Source organism: Rhinopithecus roxellana, chromosome 18, assembly GCF_007565055.1.
Source record: "Rhinopithecus roxellana isolate Shanxi Qingling chromosome 18, ASM756505v1, whole genome shotgun sequence".
Lineage (NCBI taxonomy): Eukaryota > Metazoa > Chordata > Mammalia > Primates > Cercopithecidae > Rhinopithecus > Rhinopithecus roxellana.
Genome location: NC_044566.1, coordinates 94,924,833 through 94,945,742, shown reverse-complemented (window position 1 = coordinate 94,945,742; position 20,910 = coordinate 94,924,833). Strand labels below are relative to the sequence as shown.

Here is a 20,910-nt window from a genome sequence, read left to right as displayed (position 1 = left end):
GACAGCAGATCCACGTTATTGTACTGCAATGGCAACAGCCCAATAGCAAAGGCAGACCATTGAAATGTGCCAAAAAGATGCATTTGTAGTGCGGTATAATCACATTTTGAAAAATGTGCAGTAGATAAGTGGGGAAATACGCATTCTGGTTGCTTCATAAATAAAAGTAGTTAAGGATGTCTATCATTCTCAGTTTTTTAGTTCTAGCATTGGGTATGTACTTAGAAAAAGGCAAACCTAATTCACTGAATCAGTTTGGCATAGAGCTCTTTTCAAATTCAGCATCATTTCAGTGCATTTCAGCTTTATACATAGTTCTCAGCCGGGAAATCTCAGGTTTAATTAGGTCATTTGTTCTTGAGAGTTCTCTCCTTGCAAAACAGGAGAGGAATTTTTATGGGCAGTTGGCACACAGAAAAAGTAAACAACAAAATGTTCCTGTTTTCTTCAATTTTAGGTGGTACTTATGAAAACTCCTTAGAAGGAATTTTGTATATTTCAGGATATTAATCAATCTGGGTAAAATGTCTTCAGGTTTTGATTTTTATGTACTCTAGGTTTTTGCCTCTGCCTGGAGTCTTTGGAATCCTAGGGGGTTTGTGACCTTGGAATGCAGGCCTGTGAAGCATTTTCAGGATTTCAGAAGGCCTAACCAGAAACTCGCAGTCATGGGGAGAGGGACTGGAGCTGCCTCCGTAAGTCCAGCAAATTAATGAAAACATCAAAGCATTGTTTGGTTTTGCCAGATTTTTCTCACGTTGCTCATGTTGATTCAGAAGGACATACTGACCATTAGGTGTGCCTTCAGTGAACAGAAAAAAGGTCAAGTCAGTTGTTGCTTAACTGCAGCCTGGCTGATGTGTTCTTTTGACAGGAAGGATAGGGGTTGGGGTGTGATATAGTAGGACCTGATCCAGACAGGATAAAGTGCCGGTAACCACGGTGCTAACTTTACAAGCCAGCTGGCCCCCACACTGCTCTTCACTTCCCCAGCAGTGTGCTGTGTAAGGTGGTGCAGTGCTGATGGGAGATTGTCCTCATCCCTGTTCTCCGCTATTTCAGCAAAAGTCTGTGAGGGGTCGCTCCAGTGTTGTGACCTTGGAGTGTGGTGATGGGAAGGACTCAGCTCCCAGGGAATGTGTGCACTCCCTTCGATCCTGCTTGCTTCTTTCCTTCCAACTCCAGAATGTTTATTTCATACGTTAATATGAAAAATACACAGAGAAAAGACTGGAAGGAAATCGGCCAAAATGCTAGCAGCTTTTGTTTACCCACTCTGTGAGTAAACCAAATTGCCAAATTCAGCAATGCTTACCAATGATCGCCTTTCTGCTTAATTTTGCAAATGATCGATCATGAACCTTATTCTGTCATTTAAAAAATGGAATAAGAACTATATATCTTAGTGCGTATTTGGAATGTTTTCAAAAGGTTGGTGACTTGGAGCACTTACTGACAAGGTTCATGAGTGTAGCTGAGTCCATCGTCTGAGAGGGGGTGTAAAACACACATGAAGCATTGTAAAGAAACTCAAGTGAGCCTTGCGAGGAAAATGCTGGAGCCAGAGCTTAGTGTTTCTGCTTCGGAGTGCCTGAAAGTTTCATATTTCTTCTTTTATGCAGGTTCCAAATGTTTTTGGAAGGCTTGAAAGTGAATAAAATAGCCCTTTGACAGAACTGACAAACGGAGGGACTTAGGGGGAGGGCCCAGTAAGTCATTGTACGCAAGCTTTGTGTTGTTAGCTTTGGTAAGGACAATTCTTAGAGAAAGCTCTATGTGAAATGCCAGAATTAATGGCTCACTTTTATGGGGCACTTGAACTGTCTGCCTTGTCGACTATCAAGCTGCCATTTTCCCTGCTTGAATTATAATAATCAATATGTTTACAGCACATACTATATGTCAGGCACTGTTCTAAATATGTTAGGTTTTGCTTCAAAGCAACCCTGTGAGATACATAGTACTACGTATGAGGAAACTGAGGGACAGAGAAGTAAAGTAACCTGCCCAAGGTCATGCAGCTATAACTGGTAGAACCATGACTTGAATCCTATCTTGCTCCTGGATCTGTGCCCTCAACTACTGCTCTGCTTTTGCCTGGAACCTGGCCATGGCGGTGGGTGGGTGGATGGGTGTAGTTCAAGGTCAAAATCAAATGGAAAGTTTTGCTGAAGTTCGCTCTGCAGCAGGTGCTTGGATAGCTGAATGCTAGGTAGCTTGGTTTGACTGACTTTTCACTGACTTTTTATTGAGCTACCTGTTGGCCATTAAAAAACAGGAAGTATGTGAGACATGGTTTCAGTCTTCAAGGAATTCACAGCCAAAGTTGAGATATGAGATAGGCTCTCATGAAAATTTACATAATCTGTGTCAGTTCCTTGTGAGGAACTCAGGGTGGATCTGTTGGTATTTGTCTTGAGAGAGGAATATGTTGCCATTTTAAGTGAGAGGATGTTAACATCAGCCAAACAAAATCAAATCCAAACTTCAGTGTGGATATTCTTCTATCAACTCCTCTCCTCCTTGGTTCTTAACTAATATACTTTATTTGCTGTTTTGCTAACTCTTGAACCCTATCCTCTCCACTCCCTCCCAGTCTTGGTTCCGTCATTCCTTCCTTCTCTGGTATCTCAGCTTTTTTGAAAATAAAATTAAATTATAGTACAAAACATAAAATGTACCTTGAACCATTTTTAAGTGTTCACTCATATGGTGAGTGAACCATAACTATATACATATTGATGTGTAACAGTTTTATAACGTTTTCATCTAGCAAAACTCAAACTCTGTACCCATTAAAATGACAGCTCCCCACTCCCGCTCTTTCTAGCCCCTGGCAATCACCATTTGACTCTTTTTATGTAATTTTGACAACTATAGATACCTTAGTGAAAAATCATACAGTGTATTTGTCTTTTTGTGACTAGTTTATTTCACTTAGCACAGTGTCGTCTTCAAGGTTCATTCAAGTTGTAGTGTGTGATCCTTAAAAAGATCCGTTTAAATCTTTAAAAGGATTTCCTTCCTCTTAAGGCTTCATAGCATTCCATTGTGTGTATGTATCACATTTTGTCCATTCATCCATCCATGGACACTTGGGTTGTTTACATCTCTTGGCTTTTGCAAATAATACTGCAGTGAACATGGGAGTGCAAATACCTCTGAGATCAGGATTTCAATTCTTTTGATTACATACTCAGGCCTGGGATTGCAGGAAGACTGCCATCTCTCTCATCTTATTCAACAGGCTGCTTCTCCCCAGTGTCCAAACAGACTTGAGTCTTTCTCATCTCTTTTTTTGTTGTTCTTTTAAAAGGACAACACAATTTATTTTTAAATGTGAGAATTATGGGAAACCTAAGCCATGGGAATTGGACCCTCATCTGGGTCTTCTGTGAAATGAGAATTGCTCCCACCTTCTGCAGCCCGAAGCTTTTGCAGTTTTGCCATCAGTTCTTTGGCGGGGTTAAAGATGCCACCGGTTGGCTGGTCACAGACGTAGCAGCGCGGGGTGGCCCGGAAATGCTCCAGCGCGCAACTTCCGCAGAAGTAATGCCTGCACTTGGTGACGACTGGGTTTTGGAAGGCCTGGCGACATATGAAACACCTGAATGGTATTTCTTCTTCCTCGCTTTCTACTTCATGATTTTCATCCTCGCAGATACCGTAGCGACCCTCTTCAAACTCCCGTTCAATCTCCCACCCGTGTTTGTAATCGGAACGGTCGTGGAGGAATTTGCAGCTGTCCCCGAAGCCGCAGAAGCCGGTCTCCTTGTAGTCCTTGCAGATGTCGGGCTGGTAATCCCAGCGCACAGTGGCGCGCAGGTGCCCAGGCGCACGGATAGGGCCCTTCCTCGCCATCCCCGAGAAGGAGTTACCCATGGACGTGTCCCTGGGCTTCAGGTACCTCGGGTAGCTGTGGATTCCCCGGTAGATCTGGTCGTGCACCCGGCCCCACAATGCCTCCTGGACCCGCTGGCTGCGTTTGAAGATGGTCTGCGTATGGTGCTCCTTCTCGGTGTCCCGCTCGAAGTCAGCGGTGGCCCCCATGTCCTCTGGCCCCACAGGCTTCGCCGAGCGGGTGGACCTGTACGCTATGCCGAGGCTCTCAGGCGCTGCCTCCTCGCCCCTCCGGTCGCCGTGAGCCGCCTTCTGACAGCTGTGGAGGCCCCGGGGCCTCGGTGCCACCCGCGGGGGCCGAGCCACTGCATCGCCCTCGTCCCCGCTGCTGCTGCTCTCTCCATGCTCGGAGTCGCAGGCCGGGCGTTTTCTGAGGCCTGCAGCCCCTTTCCGCCCAGGCTTTTTGAAGAGGAAGGTGCATACCTGGTCTGCCTGGTGGGCCGTCCTTCCTGGAGAAGGTGGCGCTGCCATGTTTGAGTCTCAGGCTCCAAACGGCCGTGGCGTGCGTTGCCCTTGCGTCACCCTTGTGTCACCTTTGCGTCACTGCACGTGGGGCGCGGGCCCTCCCAGTCCTAAAAAGCAAAAGCAAGTGAAAGAAAAGCTTCTCCTAGGCCAGTCGCGGTGGCTCACGCCTGTAATCCCGGCACTTTAGGAGGCTGAGGTGGGAGAATCACCTGAGGTCAGCAGTTCAAGACCAGCCTGGTCAACATGGCGTCCTTATTAAAAATATAAAAATTACCTGGGTGTGGTGGTGGGCACCTGAAGTCCCAGCTACTCGGGAGGCTGAGGCAGGAGAATCGCTTGAACCCAGGAGGCAGAGGTTACAGTGAGCCGGGACCACGCCACTGTACTCTGGCCTAGGTGACAGAGCGAGACCCAGTCTCAAATTAAAAAAAAAAAAAAAAAAAAGACTGCCTCTGCCCTCCTTCCCTCCCTTGATCTGTCTCCTGGCCCTCAGATGGATTCCTGAGAGAATCATCTTCACTTGCTCCTCAGCTCCCTCCGTGCACACTCATTTTTCAACAGATTCCTAAAAGGCCACGGGTGGAATCATTCCAGGCCATAGCGAACCCATGGTGCTCATCCTAAAACACAGGCGCTTGAAATGTGTATTTAAAAGCAACACGCGCAGTGCAGAAAACAAAAACAAAAAGATACAAGCAAAAAGTAAGACGCCTATAATCCCTCCCCTCAAAGATAACCACGTCAACACTTTTGTGTCTATTCTTCTCATCTAGCCTTTATTAAAAGACTGTCATATCACACTGCACTTGTGGTTGCGTAGCCGGCTTCATTTTGAAATAAAAGTAACACATGTAAACATTTAAAAAAATATTATCAAGCACTTATTGTACTGGAAATCGGCTGTCCCCTGCCTGGCCCCTCCACACGCCAATTCCTCGTACCTAAGATAATCATTTTCAAAATTTTTTTTTTTTTTTTTGAGAAAGCGTCTCGCTCTGTCGCCCAGGCTGGAGTGCAGTTACACGATCTCGGCTCAGTGCAATCTCTGCCTTCCAGGTTCAAGCAATTCTCCTGCCTCAGCCTGCTGAGTATCTGGGATTACAGGCGTGTGCCACCACACCCAGCTAACTTTTCTGTTTTTAGTAGCGACAGGTTTCACAATGTTGACCAGGCTGGTCTGGAACTCCTGATCTCAGGTGATCCGTCCACCTCAGCCTCCCAGATTGTTGGTATCACAGGCGTGAGTCACCGCAGCCGGCCTTCAAAATTTTCAACCCTTTTTTTCTTGAGTTTATCTTCAAGTTGTGAAGTAATTCTTTTATATAATGTAAATGGATTCCGGTTCTTATTTAGTCAGTGCATGTCATAAAGTGTTACATGCAATTTCTTTTTCTAATTTAGGTTCTATCTCTTTACTTACTAGAATGGAAGATGAGATTCAGCTCCCTTGTAGTGCCCCCAAAATACTGGCTACTGTGGGTTCAGGGAGAAGTTGTGTGGATCTCCCTTCCTAGACGCCAAGGCATCCTCAGTTGGAGGAAATGCGATGAATAAGCTTACAGTGTAAAGAACAATTCGTCATTTGTCAGTTTTCTCTTAGGATAGTAATTCTAGATTTTTCTTCAACTGTTAGATCCCATCTTTCATGTTGGCAGCTTGTCTAAAATACTTGATTATCTCTAGCTGTTTATACTTAAGAGTGAGGTGCCTAAAAGCTGGCTGGAATGCACTGGTATTGTCGGACTTGTACACTGGACTGTCCTTTGTGTGATTCAGTTGGAACCTGTCTTTTTTCTTGGGGACCCCAGATGTTGGTGTCCGTATTTCCGTATTAGTCTGTTTTCACGCTGCTGATAAAGACACACCTGAGACCGGGCAGTTTACAAAAGAAAGAGGTTTAATAGACTTAGTTTTCCATGTGACCGGGGAGGCCTCATAATCCATGGCGAAAGGTGAAAAGCACGTCTCCCATGGTGGCAGGCAAGACAAGAGAATGAGAACCAAGGGAAAGGGGTTTCCCCTTATAAAACCTTCTGATCTCATGGGATTTATTCACTACCACAAGAACAGTATGGGGGAAACTGCCCCCATGATTCAATTATCTCTGATAATTGGGTCCCTCCCACAACACAAGAGAATTATGGGAGCTACCATTCAAGATGAGATTTGGGTGGGGACACAGCTAAACCATATCAGTGTCCATAGGTCTTTTCTGCTGGGTTCTGAGTTTCTACAGGGAAGACTTATCTCGCATTCCACTGTGGGGTGTGATCTTTGCTGCCAGAATTCTATGATAAGAGCTGTAGAAGTGGGCTGGGAAGGGAAGGCCTTATAATTTGGGGTATAAACTTTGACTTAACCCCTCATTTTCAGTACAGCATCTGATTCCCACCTTTGGTTGTTCCTGGGCCCTTTAAGCATAGGTCCTCTCGGATTCGGCCTCCACAAAAGAGATATCTCCTGCTTCTGCCAGGCTGGGGAAAGGGTAGGTGCCTGGCTGCATGGGGTGGAGATTGTGTTAGTTTTGCATTGCTATAAAGGAATGCCCGAGGCTAGGTAATTTATAAAGAAAAGAGGACTTATAGTTCTATAGGCTGTACAAGCAGCATGGCATTGGTATCTGCTTCTGGTTGATGGCCTCAGTAAGCTTCCAGTTGATCATAGTGGAAGGCAAAGAGGGAGCAGGCTGTGTCACATGGCAAGAGTGGAAATGAGAGTGGGGAGGGGCCACACACTTCTAAACAACCAGATCGTGAACTCAGAACAAGATCTCACTTATCACCCAGGGAATGGTGCTAAAGCACTCATGAGGGATCCACCCGCATGATCCAGTCACCTCCCACTAGGCCCCACCTCCAACACTAATCACATTTCAGCATGAGATTTGGAGGCAGCAAACATCCAAACCATATCAGACATTTTTCAGATTCTCAGCCAGTCTTCTTGTATGGAGCCATATCTGTTTCCAGTGGTATGTGATTCTTGCAGTTCCTGGGGTTTGTCTTGAAATTGGCATGCTGCTGCTTGTCATCTCCCTCTGCAGCCTTCAGTTTCAGCCTTCGTCCAAGTTAGTTGATATTTTTCAGTTCACTTTCTTTCTTCTAAAATATTATTGATGTTCTTGTTTTCTGTGGTGTCTCTTTCTTCTGGCTCCTTTTGTGGGAATCTGCCTTTGTAAAGTAATGTTTATCATTTTAGTGGGATTTTGGGAGGGAATAGGGCTGAATGCCTGAGTGCAGTCCACTGTGTTGAATGAGGAATGTTAGTGGGCTGTCTTCACTTGGTAAGTATTTTCCCCTTTTCCTTAGTATTTCTCCATAATGTGCGTTTTAATGCCTGCATAATGATCAATTGTGTGATTCTATGATGCATTATTGTCCTAATACTCTGTTGTTAGATTATGTGTTCCCTCATTATACCTTCCCTGTCTTTACATTTGTTTTCTTAGGTTTTATTCCTACAGAATTAGAGTTTAAGCATTTTCAAGACTTTTTTCTTTTTAAGACAGAATTTCGCTCTTGTTGCTTTCTGAAAGAGTTGTATTGTATGTACATACACCAGACATGCATGAGTACGGCCATTTCATTGCAGATAGCACTTCTCCCTGCTGGTTTAGGACCACACGTACCTACTAAGTGAAGGAAGCTTGACTGTCTGAGGTCACATCCTGGCTCTGTGACCTAGAGCAAAAGACGTAACTGCCCTGGATTTCAGTTTTATCCCCTGTGAAGTGGGGAATAAAAGGAATAATAATAAGTGAATAGACTTAAGTTTAGGTTTTTTGCCTGGCTGGCAGCAATGGAGAAGAGCAAAAGCAATAAAGTCAGTTTCTTAGGTAGTAATGATAAGATTGTTTTTTATCATTAAAAAGTGACTTGTGATGGGGGCGGAGCAAGATGGCCGAATAGGAACAGCTCCAGTCTCCAATTCCCAGCGCGAGCGACACAGAAGACTGGTGATTTCTGCATTTTCAACTGAGGTACTGGGGTCATCTCACTGGGGAGTGCCGGACAATTGGTGCTGGTCAGCTGCTGCAGCCCCACCAGCAAGAGCTGAAGCAGGGCAAGGCATTGCCTCACCTGGGAAGCACAAGGGGGAAGGGAATCCCTTTTCCTAGCCAGGGGAACTGAGACACACAACACCTGGAAAATCGGGTAATTCCTACCCCAATACTGTGCTTTAAGCAAACGGGCACACCAGGAGATTATACCCACACCTGGCCGGGAGGGTCCCACGGCCACGGAGCCTCCCTCATTGCTAGCACAGCAGTCTGCGATCTAACCCAAACGGCAGCAGCGAGGCTGGGGGAGGGGCGCCCACCATTGCTGAGGCTTAAGTAGGTAAACAAAGCCTCTGGGAAGCTCGAACTGGGTGGAGCTCACAGCAGCTCAAGGAAACCTGCCTGTCTCTGTAGACTCCACCTCTGGGGACAGGGCACAGCTAAACAACAAAAGGGAAAGCAGCAGAGGCCTGTGCAGACGCGAACGACTCTGTCTGACAGCTTTGAAGAGAGCAGTGGATCTCCCAACACGGAGGTTGAGATCTGAGAACGGACAGACTGCCTGCTCAAGTGGGTCCCTGACCCCTGAGTAGCCTAACTGGGAGACATCCCCCACTAGGGGCAGTCTGACACCCCACACCTCACAGGGTGGAGTACACCCCTGAGAGGAAGCTTCCAAAGTAAGAATCAGACAGGTACACTCGCTGTTCAGCAATATTCTATCTTCTGCAACCTCTGCTGCTGATACCCAGGCAAACAGGGTCTGGAGTGGACCTCAAGCAATCTCCAACAGACCTACAGCTGAGGGTCCTGACTATTAGAAGGAAAACTATCAAACAGGAAGAACACCTATACCAAAACCCCATTGGTGCGTCACCATCATCAAAGACCAGAGGCAGATAAAACCACAAAGATGGGGAAGAAGCAGGGCAGAAAATCTGGAAATTCAAAAAATAAGAGCGCATCTCCCCCTGCAAAGGAGCGCAGCTCATCGCCAGCAATGGATCAAAGCTGGTCAGAGAATGACTTTGACGAGATGAGAGAAGAAGGCTTCAGTCCATCAAACTTCTCAGAGCTAAAGGAGGAATTACGTACCCAGCACAAAGAAACTAAAAATCTTGAAAAAAGAGTGGAAGAATTGATAGCTAGAATAATTAATGCAGAAAAGGTCATAAATGACAGAGATGAAAACCATGACATGAGAAATACGTGACAAATGCACAAGCTTCAGTAACCGACTCGATCAACTGGAAGAAAGTATCAGCAATTGAGGATCAAATGAATGAAATGAAGCGAGAAGAGAAACCAAAAGAAAAAAGAAGAAAAAGAAATGAACAAAGCCTGCAAGAAGTATGGGATTATGTAAAAAGACCAAATCTACGTCTGATTGGGGTGTCTGAAAGTGAGGGGGAAAATGGAACCAAGTTGGAAAACACTCTTCAGGATATCATCCAGGAGAACTTCCCCAACCTAGTAGGGCAGGCCAACATTCAAATTCAGGAAATACAGAGAACACCACAAAGATACTCCTCCAGAAGAGCAACTCCAAGACACATAATTGCCAGATTCAACAAAGTTGAAATGAAGGAAAAAATGTTAAGGGCAGCCAGAGAGAAAGGTCGGGTTACCCACAAAGGGAAGCCCATCAGACTAACAGCAGATCTCTTGGCAGAAACTCTCCAAGCCAGAAGAGAGTGGGGGCCAATATTCAACATTCTTAAAGAAAAGAATTTTCAACCCAGAATTTCATATCCAGCCAAACTAAGTTTCATGAGTGAAGGAGAAATAAAATCCTTTACAGATAAGCAAATGCTTAGAGATTTTGTCACCACCAGGGCTGCCTTACAAGAGACCCTGAAGGAAGCCCTAAACATGGAAAGGAACAACCGGTACCAGCCATTGCAAAAACATGCCAAAATGTAAAGACCATCGAGGCTAGGAAGAAACTGCATCAACTAACGAGCAAAATAACCAGTTAATATCATAATGGCAGGATCAAGTTCACACATAACAATATTAACCTTAAATGTTAATGGACTAAATGCTCCAATTAAAAGACACAGACTGGCAAACTGGATAAAGAGTCAAGACCCATCAGTCTGCTGTATTCAGGAGACCCATCTCATGTGCAGAGACACACATAGGCTCAAAATAAAGGGATGGAGGAAGATCTACCAAGCAAATGGAGAACAAAAAAAAGCAGGGGTTGCAATCCTAGTCTCTGATAAAATAGACTTTAAACCATCAAGGATCGAAAGAGACAAAGGAGGCCATTACATAATGGTAAAGGGATCAATTCAACAGGAAGAGCTAACTATCCTAAATATATATGCACCCAATACAGGAGCACCCAGATTCATCAAGCAAGTCCTTAGAGACTTACAAAGAGACTTAGACTCCCATACAATAATAATGGGAGACTTCAACACTCCACTGTCAACATTAGACAGATCAACGAGACAGAAAGTTAACAAGGATATCCAGGAATTGAACTCATCTCTGCACCAAGCAGACCTAATAGACATCTATAGAACTCTCCACCCCAAATCAACAGATTATACATTCTTCTCAGCACCACATCGCACTTATTCCAAAATTGACCACATAATTGGAAGTAAAGCACTCCTTAGCAAATGTACAAGAACAGAAATTATAACAAACTGTCTCTCAGACCACAGTGCAATCAAACTAGAACTCAGGACTAAGAAACTCAGTCAAAACCGCTCAACTACATGGAAACTGAACAACCTGCTCCTGAATGACTACTGGGTACATAACGAAATGAAGGCAGAAATAAAGATGTTCTTTGAAACCAATGAGAACAAAGATACAACATACCAGAATCTCTGGGACACATTTAAAGCAGTGTGTAGAGGGAAATTTATAGCACTAAATGCCCACAAGAGAAAGCTGGAAAGATCTAAAATTGACATTCTAACATCACAATTAAAAGAACTGGAGAAGCAAGAGCAAACACATTCAAAAGCTAGCAGAAGGCAAGAAATAACTAAGATCAGAGCAGAACTGAAGGAGATAGACACACAAAAACCCTCCAAAAAACCAATGAATCCAGGAGTTGGTTTTTTGAAAAAAATCAACAAAAATTGACAGACCGCTAGCAAGAATAATAAAGAAGAGAGAAGAATCAAATAGACGCAATAAAAAATGATAAAGGGGATATCACCACCGACCCCACAGAAATACAAACTACCATCAGAGAATACTATAAACACCTCTACGCAAATCAACTAGAAAATCTAGAAAAAATGGATAATTTCCTGGACACTTACACTCTCCCAAGACTAAACCAGGAAGAAGTTGAATCCCTGAATAGACCAATAGCAGGCTCTGAAATTGAGGCCATAATTAATAGCCTACCAACCAAAAAAAGTCCAGGACCAGATGGATTCACAGCTGAATTCTACCAGAGGTACAAGGAGGAGCTGGTACCATTCCTTCTGAAACGATTCCAATCAATAGAAAAAGAGGGAATCCTCCCTAACTCATTTGATGAGGCCAACATCATCCTGATACCAAAGCCTGGCAGAGACACAACAAAAAAAGAAAATTTTAGACCAATATCCCTGATGAACATCGATGCAAAAATCCTCAATAAAATACTGGCAAACCGGATTCAGCAGCACATCAAAAAGCTTATCCACCATGATCAAGTGGGCTTCATCCCTGGGATGCAAGGCTGGTTCAACATTTGCAAATCAATAAACGTAATCCAGCATATAAACAGAACCAAAGACAAGAACCACATGATTATCTCAATAGATGCAGAAAAGGCCTTTGACAAAATTCAACAGCCCTTCATGCTAAAAACGCTCAATAAATTCGGTATTGATGGAACGTACCTCAAAATAATAAGAGCTATTTATGACAAACCCACAGCCAATATCATACTGAATGGGCAAAAACTGGAAAAATTCCCTCTGAAAACTGGCACAAGACAGGGGTGCCCTCTCTCACCACTCCTATTCAACATAGTCTTGGAAGTTCTGGCTAGGGCAATCAGGCAAGAGAAAGAAATCAAGGGTATCCAGTTAGGAAAAGAAGAAGTCAAATTGGCCCTGTTTGCAGATGACATGATTGTATATCTAGAAAACCCCATTGTCTCAGCCCAAAATCTCCTTAAGCTGATAAGCAACTTCAGCAAAGTCTCAGGATACAAAATTAATGTGCAAAAATCACAAGCATTCTTATATACCAGTAACAGACAAACAGAGAGCCAAATCAGGAATGAACTTCCATTCACAATTGCTTCAAAGAGAATAAAATACCTAGGAATCCAACTGACAAGGGATGTAAAGGACCTCTTCAAGGAGAACTACAAACCACTGCTCAGTGAAATAAAAGAGGACACAAACAAATGGAAGAACATACCATGCTCATGGATAGGAAGAATCAATATCGTGAAAATGGCCATACTGCCCAAGGTTATTTATAGATTCAATGCCATCCCCATCAAGCTACCAATGAGTTTCTTCACAGAATTGGAAAAAACTGCTTTAAAGTTCATATGGAACCAAAAAAAGAGCCCGCATTGCCAAGACAATCCTAAGTCATAAGAACAAAGCTGGAGGCATCACGCTACCTGACTTCAAACTATACTACAAGGCTACAGTAACCAAAACAGCATGGTACTGGTACCAAAACAGAGATATAGACCAATGGAACAGAACAGAGTCCTCAGAAATAATACCACACATCTACAGCCATCTGATCTTTGACAAACCTGAGAGAAACAAGAAATGGGGAAAGGATTCCCTATTTAATAAATGGTGCTGGGAAAATTGGCTAGCCATAAGTAGAAAGCTGAAACTGGATCCTTTCCTTACTCCTTATACAAAAATTAATTCAAGATGGATTAGAGACTTAAATGTTAGACCTAATACCATAAAAACCCTAGAAGAAAGCCTAGGTAATACCATTCAGGACATAGGCATGGGCAAGGACTTCATGTCTAAAACACCAAAAGCAATGGCAGCAAAAGCCAAAATTGACAAATGGGATCTAATTAAACTAAAGAGCTTCTGCACAGCAAAAGAAACTACCATCAGAGTGAACAGGCAACCTACAGAATGGGAGAAAATTTTTGCAATCTACTCATCTGACAAAGGGCTAATATCCAGAATCTACAAAGAACTCAAACAAATTTACAAGAAAAAAACAACCCCATCAAAAAGTGGGCAAAGGATATGAACAGACATTTCTCAAAAGAAGACATTCATACAGCCAAGAGACACATGAAAAAATGCTCATCATCACTGGCCATCAGAGAAATGCAAATCAAAACCACAATGAGATACCATCTCACACCAGTTAGAATGGCAATCATTAAAAAGTCAGGCAACAACAGGTGCTGGAGAGGATGTGGAGAAATAGGAACACTTTTACACTGTTGGTGGGATTGTAAACTAGTTCAACCATTATGGAAAACAGTATGGTGATTCCTCAAGGATCTAGAACTAGATGTACCATATGACCCAGCCATCCCACTACTGGGTATATACCCAAAGGATTATAAATCATGCTGCTATAAAGACATAAACTATGAGTTTATGAGACACTCTCCTTTGAAAGCTAAAAAAAAAAAAAAAAAAAAAACTGATCTATGCTGTCCCTCTTTCCCAGGCTCCAAAATTTTATCAGTTAATTATGAATTTTACAATGTGAAGGATTGTAACATTTTTTTTTTTTTTTTTTTTTTGAGACGGAGTCTCGTTCTGCCGCCCGGGCTGGAGTGCAGTGGCCGGATCTCAGCTCACTGCAAGCTCCGCCTCCTGGGTTTACGCCATTCTCCTGCCTCAGCCTCCCAAGTAGCTGGGACTACAGGCGCCTGCCACGTCGCCCGGCTAGTTTTTTGTATTTTTTTTTTTAGTAGAGACGGGATTTCACCGTGTTAGCCAGGATGGTCTCGATCTCCTGACCTCGTGATCCGCCCGTCTCGGCCTCCCCAGATGCTGGGATTACAGGCTTGAGCCACGACGTCCGGCCGGATTGTAACATTTCTATTCTATTCTAATAATGCCACAATTCCCATAAGTCTTTGACTTAGTTCTCTTTTAGCATGGGTTCAGAACTTATTGCTAGTCTTTTTACTGTGTTTTTACCATGCCTGAGTTTTAAATTTTGACTCGTTGGTTGGTTCATTGTTTTATTTATTTAATCGATTTTATTTTTTGAGACAGGATCTTGCTCTGTCACCCAGGCTGGAATGCAGTGGTGCCATCATGGCTCACTGCTGCCTCACCCTTCTGCACTCAAGTGATCCTCCTATCTCAGTCTCCTGAGTAGCTGGGACTTACAGGTGCACACCACCACACCTGGCTGATTTTTGTATTTTTTGTAGAGATGGAGTCTTGCCATATTCCCCAGGCTGGTCTCAAACTCCTGGGCTTTAGTGAGCTACCGGCCTTGGCCTTCCAAAGTGCTGGGATTACAAGGGTAAACCTAGTGTGGCCGTACCCAGCCACATTATTTTATTTAGAGAAGCCCTGGTAGGTACTGTGTTCCTTGAGGTCTTATAGTTAAGAATAGCTGTTCCTTGCTTTTATATTTGAAGGACAATTTGGCTGAGTACTAAGGTCTTGAGCCACACGTTCTTGCCCTCAGAATTTTAGACATTGCTCCCTTTCTTTTTTAGCGCTGGATATTTCTGGAAGAGAAAGCTGAGGCTGGGTTAATGTTTCTTTCTTTTGCACATGACTAGCTTTTTCCGTTGGATGTGCCCATAAGGTTCTCCTATTCTTTTTGAAGTTTAGAGTTTTACCAGCATTGCATGGTCATTGGCTGTTCTATGTCACTTTACTGGTACGTCCTATACTATAATATCTGTTGATTCAGGTCTGTCTTTGTATCAGTAAAATTTTAAGATCCTTTAATATTTTTGCATATATTTTGAATGGTGCTCACTTTTTGGGAACCACAGTTGTTAGGTTTTATCTCCTGTGTCTTCTAAATCTAGCATCTATTCTTGTTATCATTTGTGTGTCTTTGTTCCTTTTTAGTAATTTTGAGTGATTTCCTTGTTTGCTCTCTGCCTCTGTTTACAAGAGCTTACACTATGTTTTATTGTAGCTGTGTGGCTTCCATTCTGGATTTTTTTTCTAGTCCATTCATTTCTTCAGCTCTCTCAGTCCATGTAAAATCTCCTAGATTTATGACAGTTCTTTGGAACTTCCTATCTAGTCTCTGAACCCCCCATTTTTAGAAGGACCATTTTATCTTTGATATTTTTGAGACAATGGAGGAGTCTTTTTTTCTGAGCTCTTAGTCTGTTACCTTTGTTTTTCAGGCCCAGCTTCCTGGACATGGGACCTGTGCATCCACATAAGGGTCCACGCTTGGACGAATGCTCCCCTGTCATTGTCTTGAAATTGTTAATAATTTCTGAACAGCGGGCACTGCGTTTTCGTTATGCAGCAGCTTCTGTTGATTATTTTTACAAATGCACCTTATTATCTGCCTTTGCCTGCGTTCTTATTCTGTGGTCACTCATCTTTGAATGAGGCTGAGCTGTCTGCCGCAAAAACTGGTGTGGGGTATGTTGAGGACTGGAAGGCAGGGGTGGGGAATGTTGTGAAACCTGTCACACTTGCTGCCTCCACTGTCCTTGGAACAACTGTGTTATTTCTTTTACCTTGAGAATAATCCTCCTTCGGTTTTTGGCTTTTAGGAGGCTTGTGTGTCTCATAGCCAGTCCCCTTAGGGGCCCCACTCTCTGAGCCTAGGCTTGGCATATGGTGGGCATGGCGGTTGTTCTCCCAGGCCCTTTCTTCACCCTCACTTTCCTTGTTAATCCAGGCCAGGTCATAGGTATTAAAAATGACATCCACATGGTTTCTCCTTTAGTTCCACATTCCCAGTCAGATTTTAACTTTTAAAATACTTGAGACAGGAAAGCAGTGTCAGACCCAAAGAGCCAGTAAGCATTTTTTTTTTTTTTTTTTTTTTTGAGAGACCGAGTTTTACTCTTGTTGCCCAGGCTGGAATGTGGTGGCGAGATCTCGGCTCACTGCAACCTCTGCCTCCTGGGTTCAAGCGATTCTCCTGCCTTAGCCTCCCAAGAAGCTGGGATTACAGGCACCTGCCACCCTGCCCGGCTAATTTTTGTATTTTTAGTAGAGACAGGGTTTCACCATGTTGGCCAGGCTGATTTCAAACTCCTGACCTCAGGTGATCCACCCACCTCGGCCTCCCAAAGTGCTGGGATTCCAGGCATGAGCCACTGCGCCCGGCCACCAGCAAGCATTTTAATGTGTCATTTTAAAGTTCTGTGTTAATAAGGGTGTAGGAGGTTATTTGATTTTTGGAGAATTGCTCATACTATATTAACATGTAAAGGTGCTTTATAAAACAGTATGTGGAGTGTGATTTGCCTGTTGTTGCTTCTTAAGGAAGTGCGACTCTACATTAAAAAATATTTAGAGGGAAAAAATACCAAAATGTGATTGCCTGGATTCCTAACGCCCATCCTGCTTCCACCTTTGGTGACGACGTGTAGCAGTGGCCAACTCCACAGCCTTTACGTTTTCTCGGTGATCCTATGCTCTAAGAATTTGGGAGGGACTTGTTTTTAAAAAGATTGTTTCTAGTGCTGTGTCTACTCTCTTTTGTGGATTAAAATAAATTCATTCTGATGTTTTGGCAAATACTTCCAAGTGTATTTTAAAATACATAATTTTATTGACAAGATACTTTGAATAGGGAAGAACCAGTTTCACAACCAGCTGTCTTGAAAACCAAAAACAGAACTCTTAATTCATAGAGTTTGCCAGTTTCCATGGTGTAAATATTTCCACCATGGCCAATTGCAGGCTGCCAACGTGACACCATTGCATGCAGAATTAGGAAGAAGTGTGTAGTAGCACATTCCTAGGTAGTATGGTTACCATTCAGATGCAGCAGAAAAAATAACCTCACAATCACAGATAGATAAAAGTAAAATGTAAAATAATTAAGAAGTGATGATTTTTGAGTATTCATTACTTCTGAAAAATTTATGCTTAATAAATATTGATATAATTTATTTTAATCCATGTCTTTATTAAACAACTGACTGGTAAAAATTCCTGAAAATTTAACAGAGGGTCCCCATGAGTTGATACAAAAGCAGTATACCACTGGAAAGAGCACTTGAAGTTTTCAAAAGGGCTTAACAGGGCAAGTCAAGAAAGCGAAGCATGCAGGCGTTGGGATTGGTAAGATAGAGATCTCTGTGGTTGCTTCAGGTGTCATTTTGCCCTAGATCTTTATTTTGGGGGGGCTTGCTTTTCTGTTTAAGGTTCCTTGTGATCAGAACACCCATAGAAGACTTGGGGAGATAAGCAGGTGCTCTGTTCTTCAGTATGTAATTTTCTTGGCATTTGAAATGGGATGATACCTTTCTTGATACCATTTCTGGGAAGCAGCATAGGTTCCTTTAGAAACCTTTTAATATATCCCAGGTGGTTTTGATTCTGACAATTATTCAGTCATCTTTTTTTTTTTTTTTTTGGCCATGGTGGTAAAATATGCATAAAATTTACTGGATTTGTTTGTTTTTTGAGATGGAGTCTCGCTCTGTCACCCAGGCTGGAATGCATTGGCAAGATCTCAGCTCACTGCAACCTCCGCCTCCTGGGTTCAAGCAGTTTTCCTGCCTCAGCCTCCCAAGTAGCTGGGATTACAGGTGTGCGCCACCATGCCCGGCTAATTTTTGTAATTTCAGTAGAGATGGGGTTTTTCCATTTTGGCTAGGCCGGTCTCGAACTCCTGACCTCAGGTGATCTGCCTGCCTTGACCTCCCAAAGTGCTGAGATTACAGGCGTGAGCCACTGTGCCCGGCTACATTTACTGTTTTGATCATTTTCAAGCATGCAGCACAGTGGTATTGAGTGCACTTACATTATTGTGCAACCATCACCATCATCTGTCTCCAGAACATTTTCTTTTTCTTCCTTTTGAAACAGAGTTTCGTTCTTCTTGTCCAGGCTGGAGTGCAATGGCGCGATTTTGGCTCACTGCAACCTCCGCCTCCTGGGTTCAACCGATTCTCCTGCCTCGGCCTCCTGAGTAGCTGGGATTACAGGCATGTGCCACCAAGCCTGGCTAATTTTTTGTATTTTTAGTAAAGACGGGGTTTCTCCATGTTGATCAGACTGATCTCGAACTCCCAATCTCAGGTGATCCACCTGCCTCGGCCTCCCAAAGTGCTGGGATTATAGGCGTGAGCCACCGCATCTGGTCCTCCAGAACATTGTCCATCTTTCTCCCTCTCTGCCCTGCCCCTGGTAACTCTTCTACTTCCTGTCTGTCTGAATTTCCCTGTTCTAGATATCTCACGTAAGGAGCATCATACAGTAGTCATCCTTTTGTGCAGTCACAATTTCACTTAGCATGATCTCTTCATGCTTCATGTTGTAGCATGTGTCAGAATTTCCTTCTTTTTAAAGGCTGCTTAATAATCCATCGTATGCATATCCCACGTTTTGTTTATCCATCTATTTGGTGCTTCTAAGTTTTGGCTGTTGTGAATAAAGATGTTATGGATGGGGTGTGGTGCCTCACACCTGTAATCCCAGCACTTTGGGAGGTCAAGGTGGGCATGTCAGTTGAGGTCAGGAATTCAAGACCAGCTTGGCCAATGGGGTGAAACTCCATCTCTACTAAAAGTACAAAAATTAGCTGGGCGTGGTGGCGTGTATCTATAATCCCAGCTACTCAGGAGGCCAAGGCACAAGAATCACTTGAACCCAGGAGGCAGAGGTTGCAGTGAGCCAAGGTCGTGCCATTGCACTCCAGCCTGGGACATGGAGCAAGACTCAGTCTCAAAAAAAAAAAAAAAAAAAAAAAAAAAAGGCATTAACATGCACATACAGATATATTATATCTGTTCAAATCTCTCCTTCCATTTCTTTTGAGTTTATACCCAGAAGTGGAATCGCTGGATTCTATGGCAATTCTAGATTTAATTGTTTGAGGAATTGCCATTCCGTTTTCTACAGCTCATTCATTATTTTTTGACCTGGAAGCTAATGTATCTTTCCAAAATGATTGCACTGACTTGTACCCCTTCCCTTGCAGGTAGAATGTCTTTCTGTGAGCCTCCTCTTTGGTGATGGTGCTCTTTCAACATATCTCATATTTGAATGTTTACACTGCAATGTGATAGCCCAATTAAGAGTGGAGATACTGTCACATAAGGCATCGTATGATAAGTGACAGAAGAGAAACACAAGATGCTTTGAACTCCCAAATAGAGGGGAATGGGAAAAGTTTCATGGCATTTGAGATAATCTTTGATAAAGGAGCAGAATATTGGCAGGTGGAGATGTGGGGGAGGAGGATCCAGGCGGTGGTAAGGAAGGGGGCTCTGTGTCCTGGGGAGAAATAGAGAAAGTCCTGGAAGGTAAGTTCATGTCACCTGACAGGGTCTTGAATGTCAGGCGAAGTAATTTATTCAACTTCATAGGTGATGAGAGCTGTGGAAGGCTTTCAATAGGAGAGCAACATGGTTATAGCTGAGTGGAAATCATTTTAATCTAGAAGTTGCTGGAATACCATATGGAGCTGGAAATTATAGCTGCAGAAACCATGTGGCTGTTGAAATACTCTAGTGGAGAGGGCTGTTGATGACATGTACATTTAGTTATCTTATTTTCATTTTCCTCTTGTTGATGTAATTTCTGTGACGAGAGTCTTGTTCCATTTTAATTTGTAAAGCATGCTGTTCAATATGACATGTAATAAATGTCGAACCCAACCCTCTCTGGGGTGTCAGTCCAATCATTAAGACAGTTATTTTGACTGGAGAAAAAGAAAAAGTCCTGAGGGAAAGTGTTCACATTTGCTATTTTAATCTGGGAGAACAAATGTTCTTAGAGCTCTGCGGTCCCTTGGATTGGGTGCAGTTTGCTGAGCGTGAGTTGGCAGCCCTGCCCGCTTGAACATGGCTGCTGCTCATCGTTCAGGGTGAGTGGACTCTCCTGGTGGGGCCGAACACCCCTTGCATTTGGGCAGCACCCGTGTGGGCCTCTTGTTCACAGGACTGTCCTGAACAGAACAGTTTCTGTGAGAAAGAAGCCTTCATAAATATTTGTTAAAAGAAAGAAGTTTCAGGCTGGGTGCGGTGGCTCACACCTGTAATCTCAGCACTTTGGGAGGCCGAGGTGGGCGGATCGCGAGGTTAGGAGTTTGAGACCAGCCTGGCTAACATTGGTGAAACCCTGTCTCTACTAAAAAAAATTAGCCAGGTGTGGTGGTGTGTGCTGTAATCCCAGCTACTTGGGAGGCTGAGGCGGGAGAATCGCTTGAACCCTGGAGGTGGAGGTTGCAGTGAGCGGAGATCACACCATTACACTCCAGCCTGGGTGACAGGGTGAGACTCTCAAAAAAAAAAAAAAAAAAAAGTTTTCTAGATACAAAGGAGAGGCTAAGATGTCTTGAGGCTTAAAGTAGTGCCCTTGTGCCTTGGCTGCTTCCTGGGCTGCCAAGGCTGACCTGCGGGTCCCTTGTGGGCCTCACTGTGGCTCTAAGGAAGGCGGAGTCTGTGGTGT

At 43.6% G+C, this 20,910-nt stretch overlaps 2 protein-coding genes across 2 annotated transcripts in view; one reads left to right on the top strand and one right to left on the bottom strand.

Moving 5' to 3' along the window:
* Positions 1-633: 633 nt before the first annotated feature.
* FARP1 (FERM, ARH/RhoGEF and pleckstrin domain protein 1) overlaps positions 634-20,910 on the top strand; it is a 283,330-nt gene continuing 263,053 nt past the window's right edge. The window contains 1 exon segment of the mRNA XM_030922251.1: positions 634-695. The gene's annotated coding sequence lies outside the window, so the exon portion shown is untranslated.
* On the bottom strand, positions 3,358-4,371 carry RNF113B (ring finger protein 113B). Its single transcript, XM_010387113.2, has one exon. The coding sequence runs from the start codon at positions 4,369-4,371 to the stop codon at positions 3,358-3,360; it is 1,014 nt and encodes a 337-aa protein (XP_010385415.2).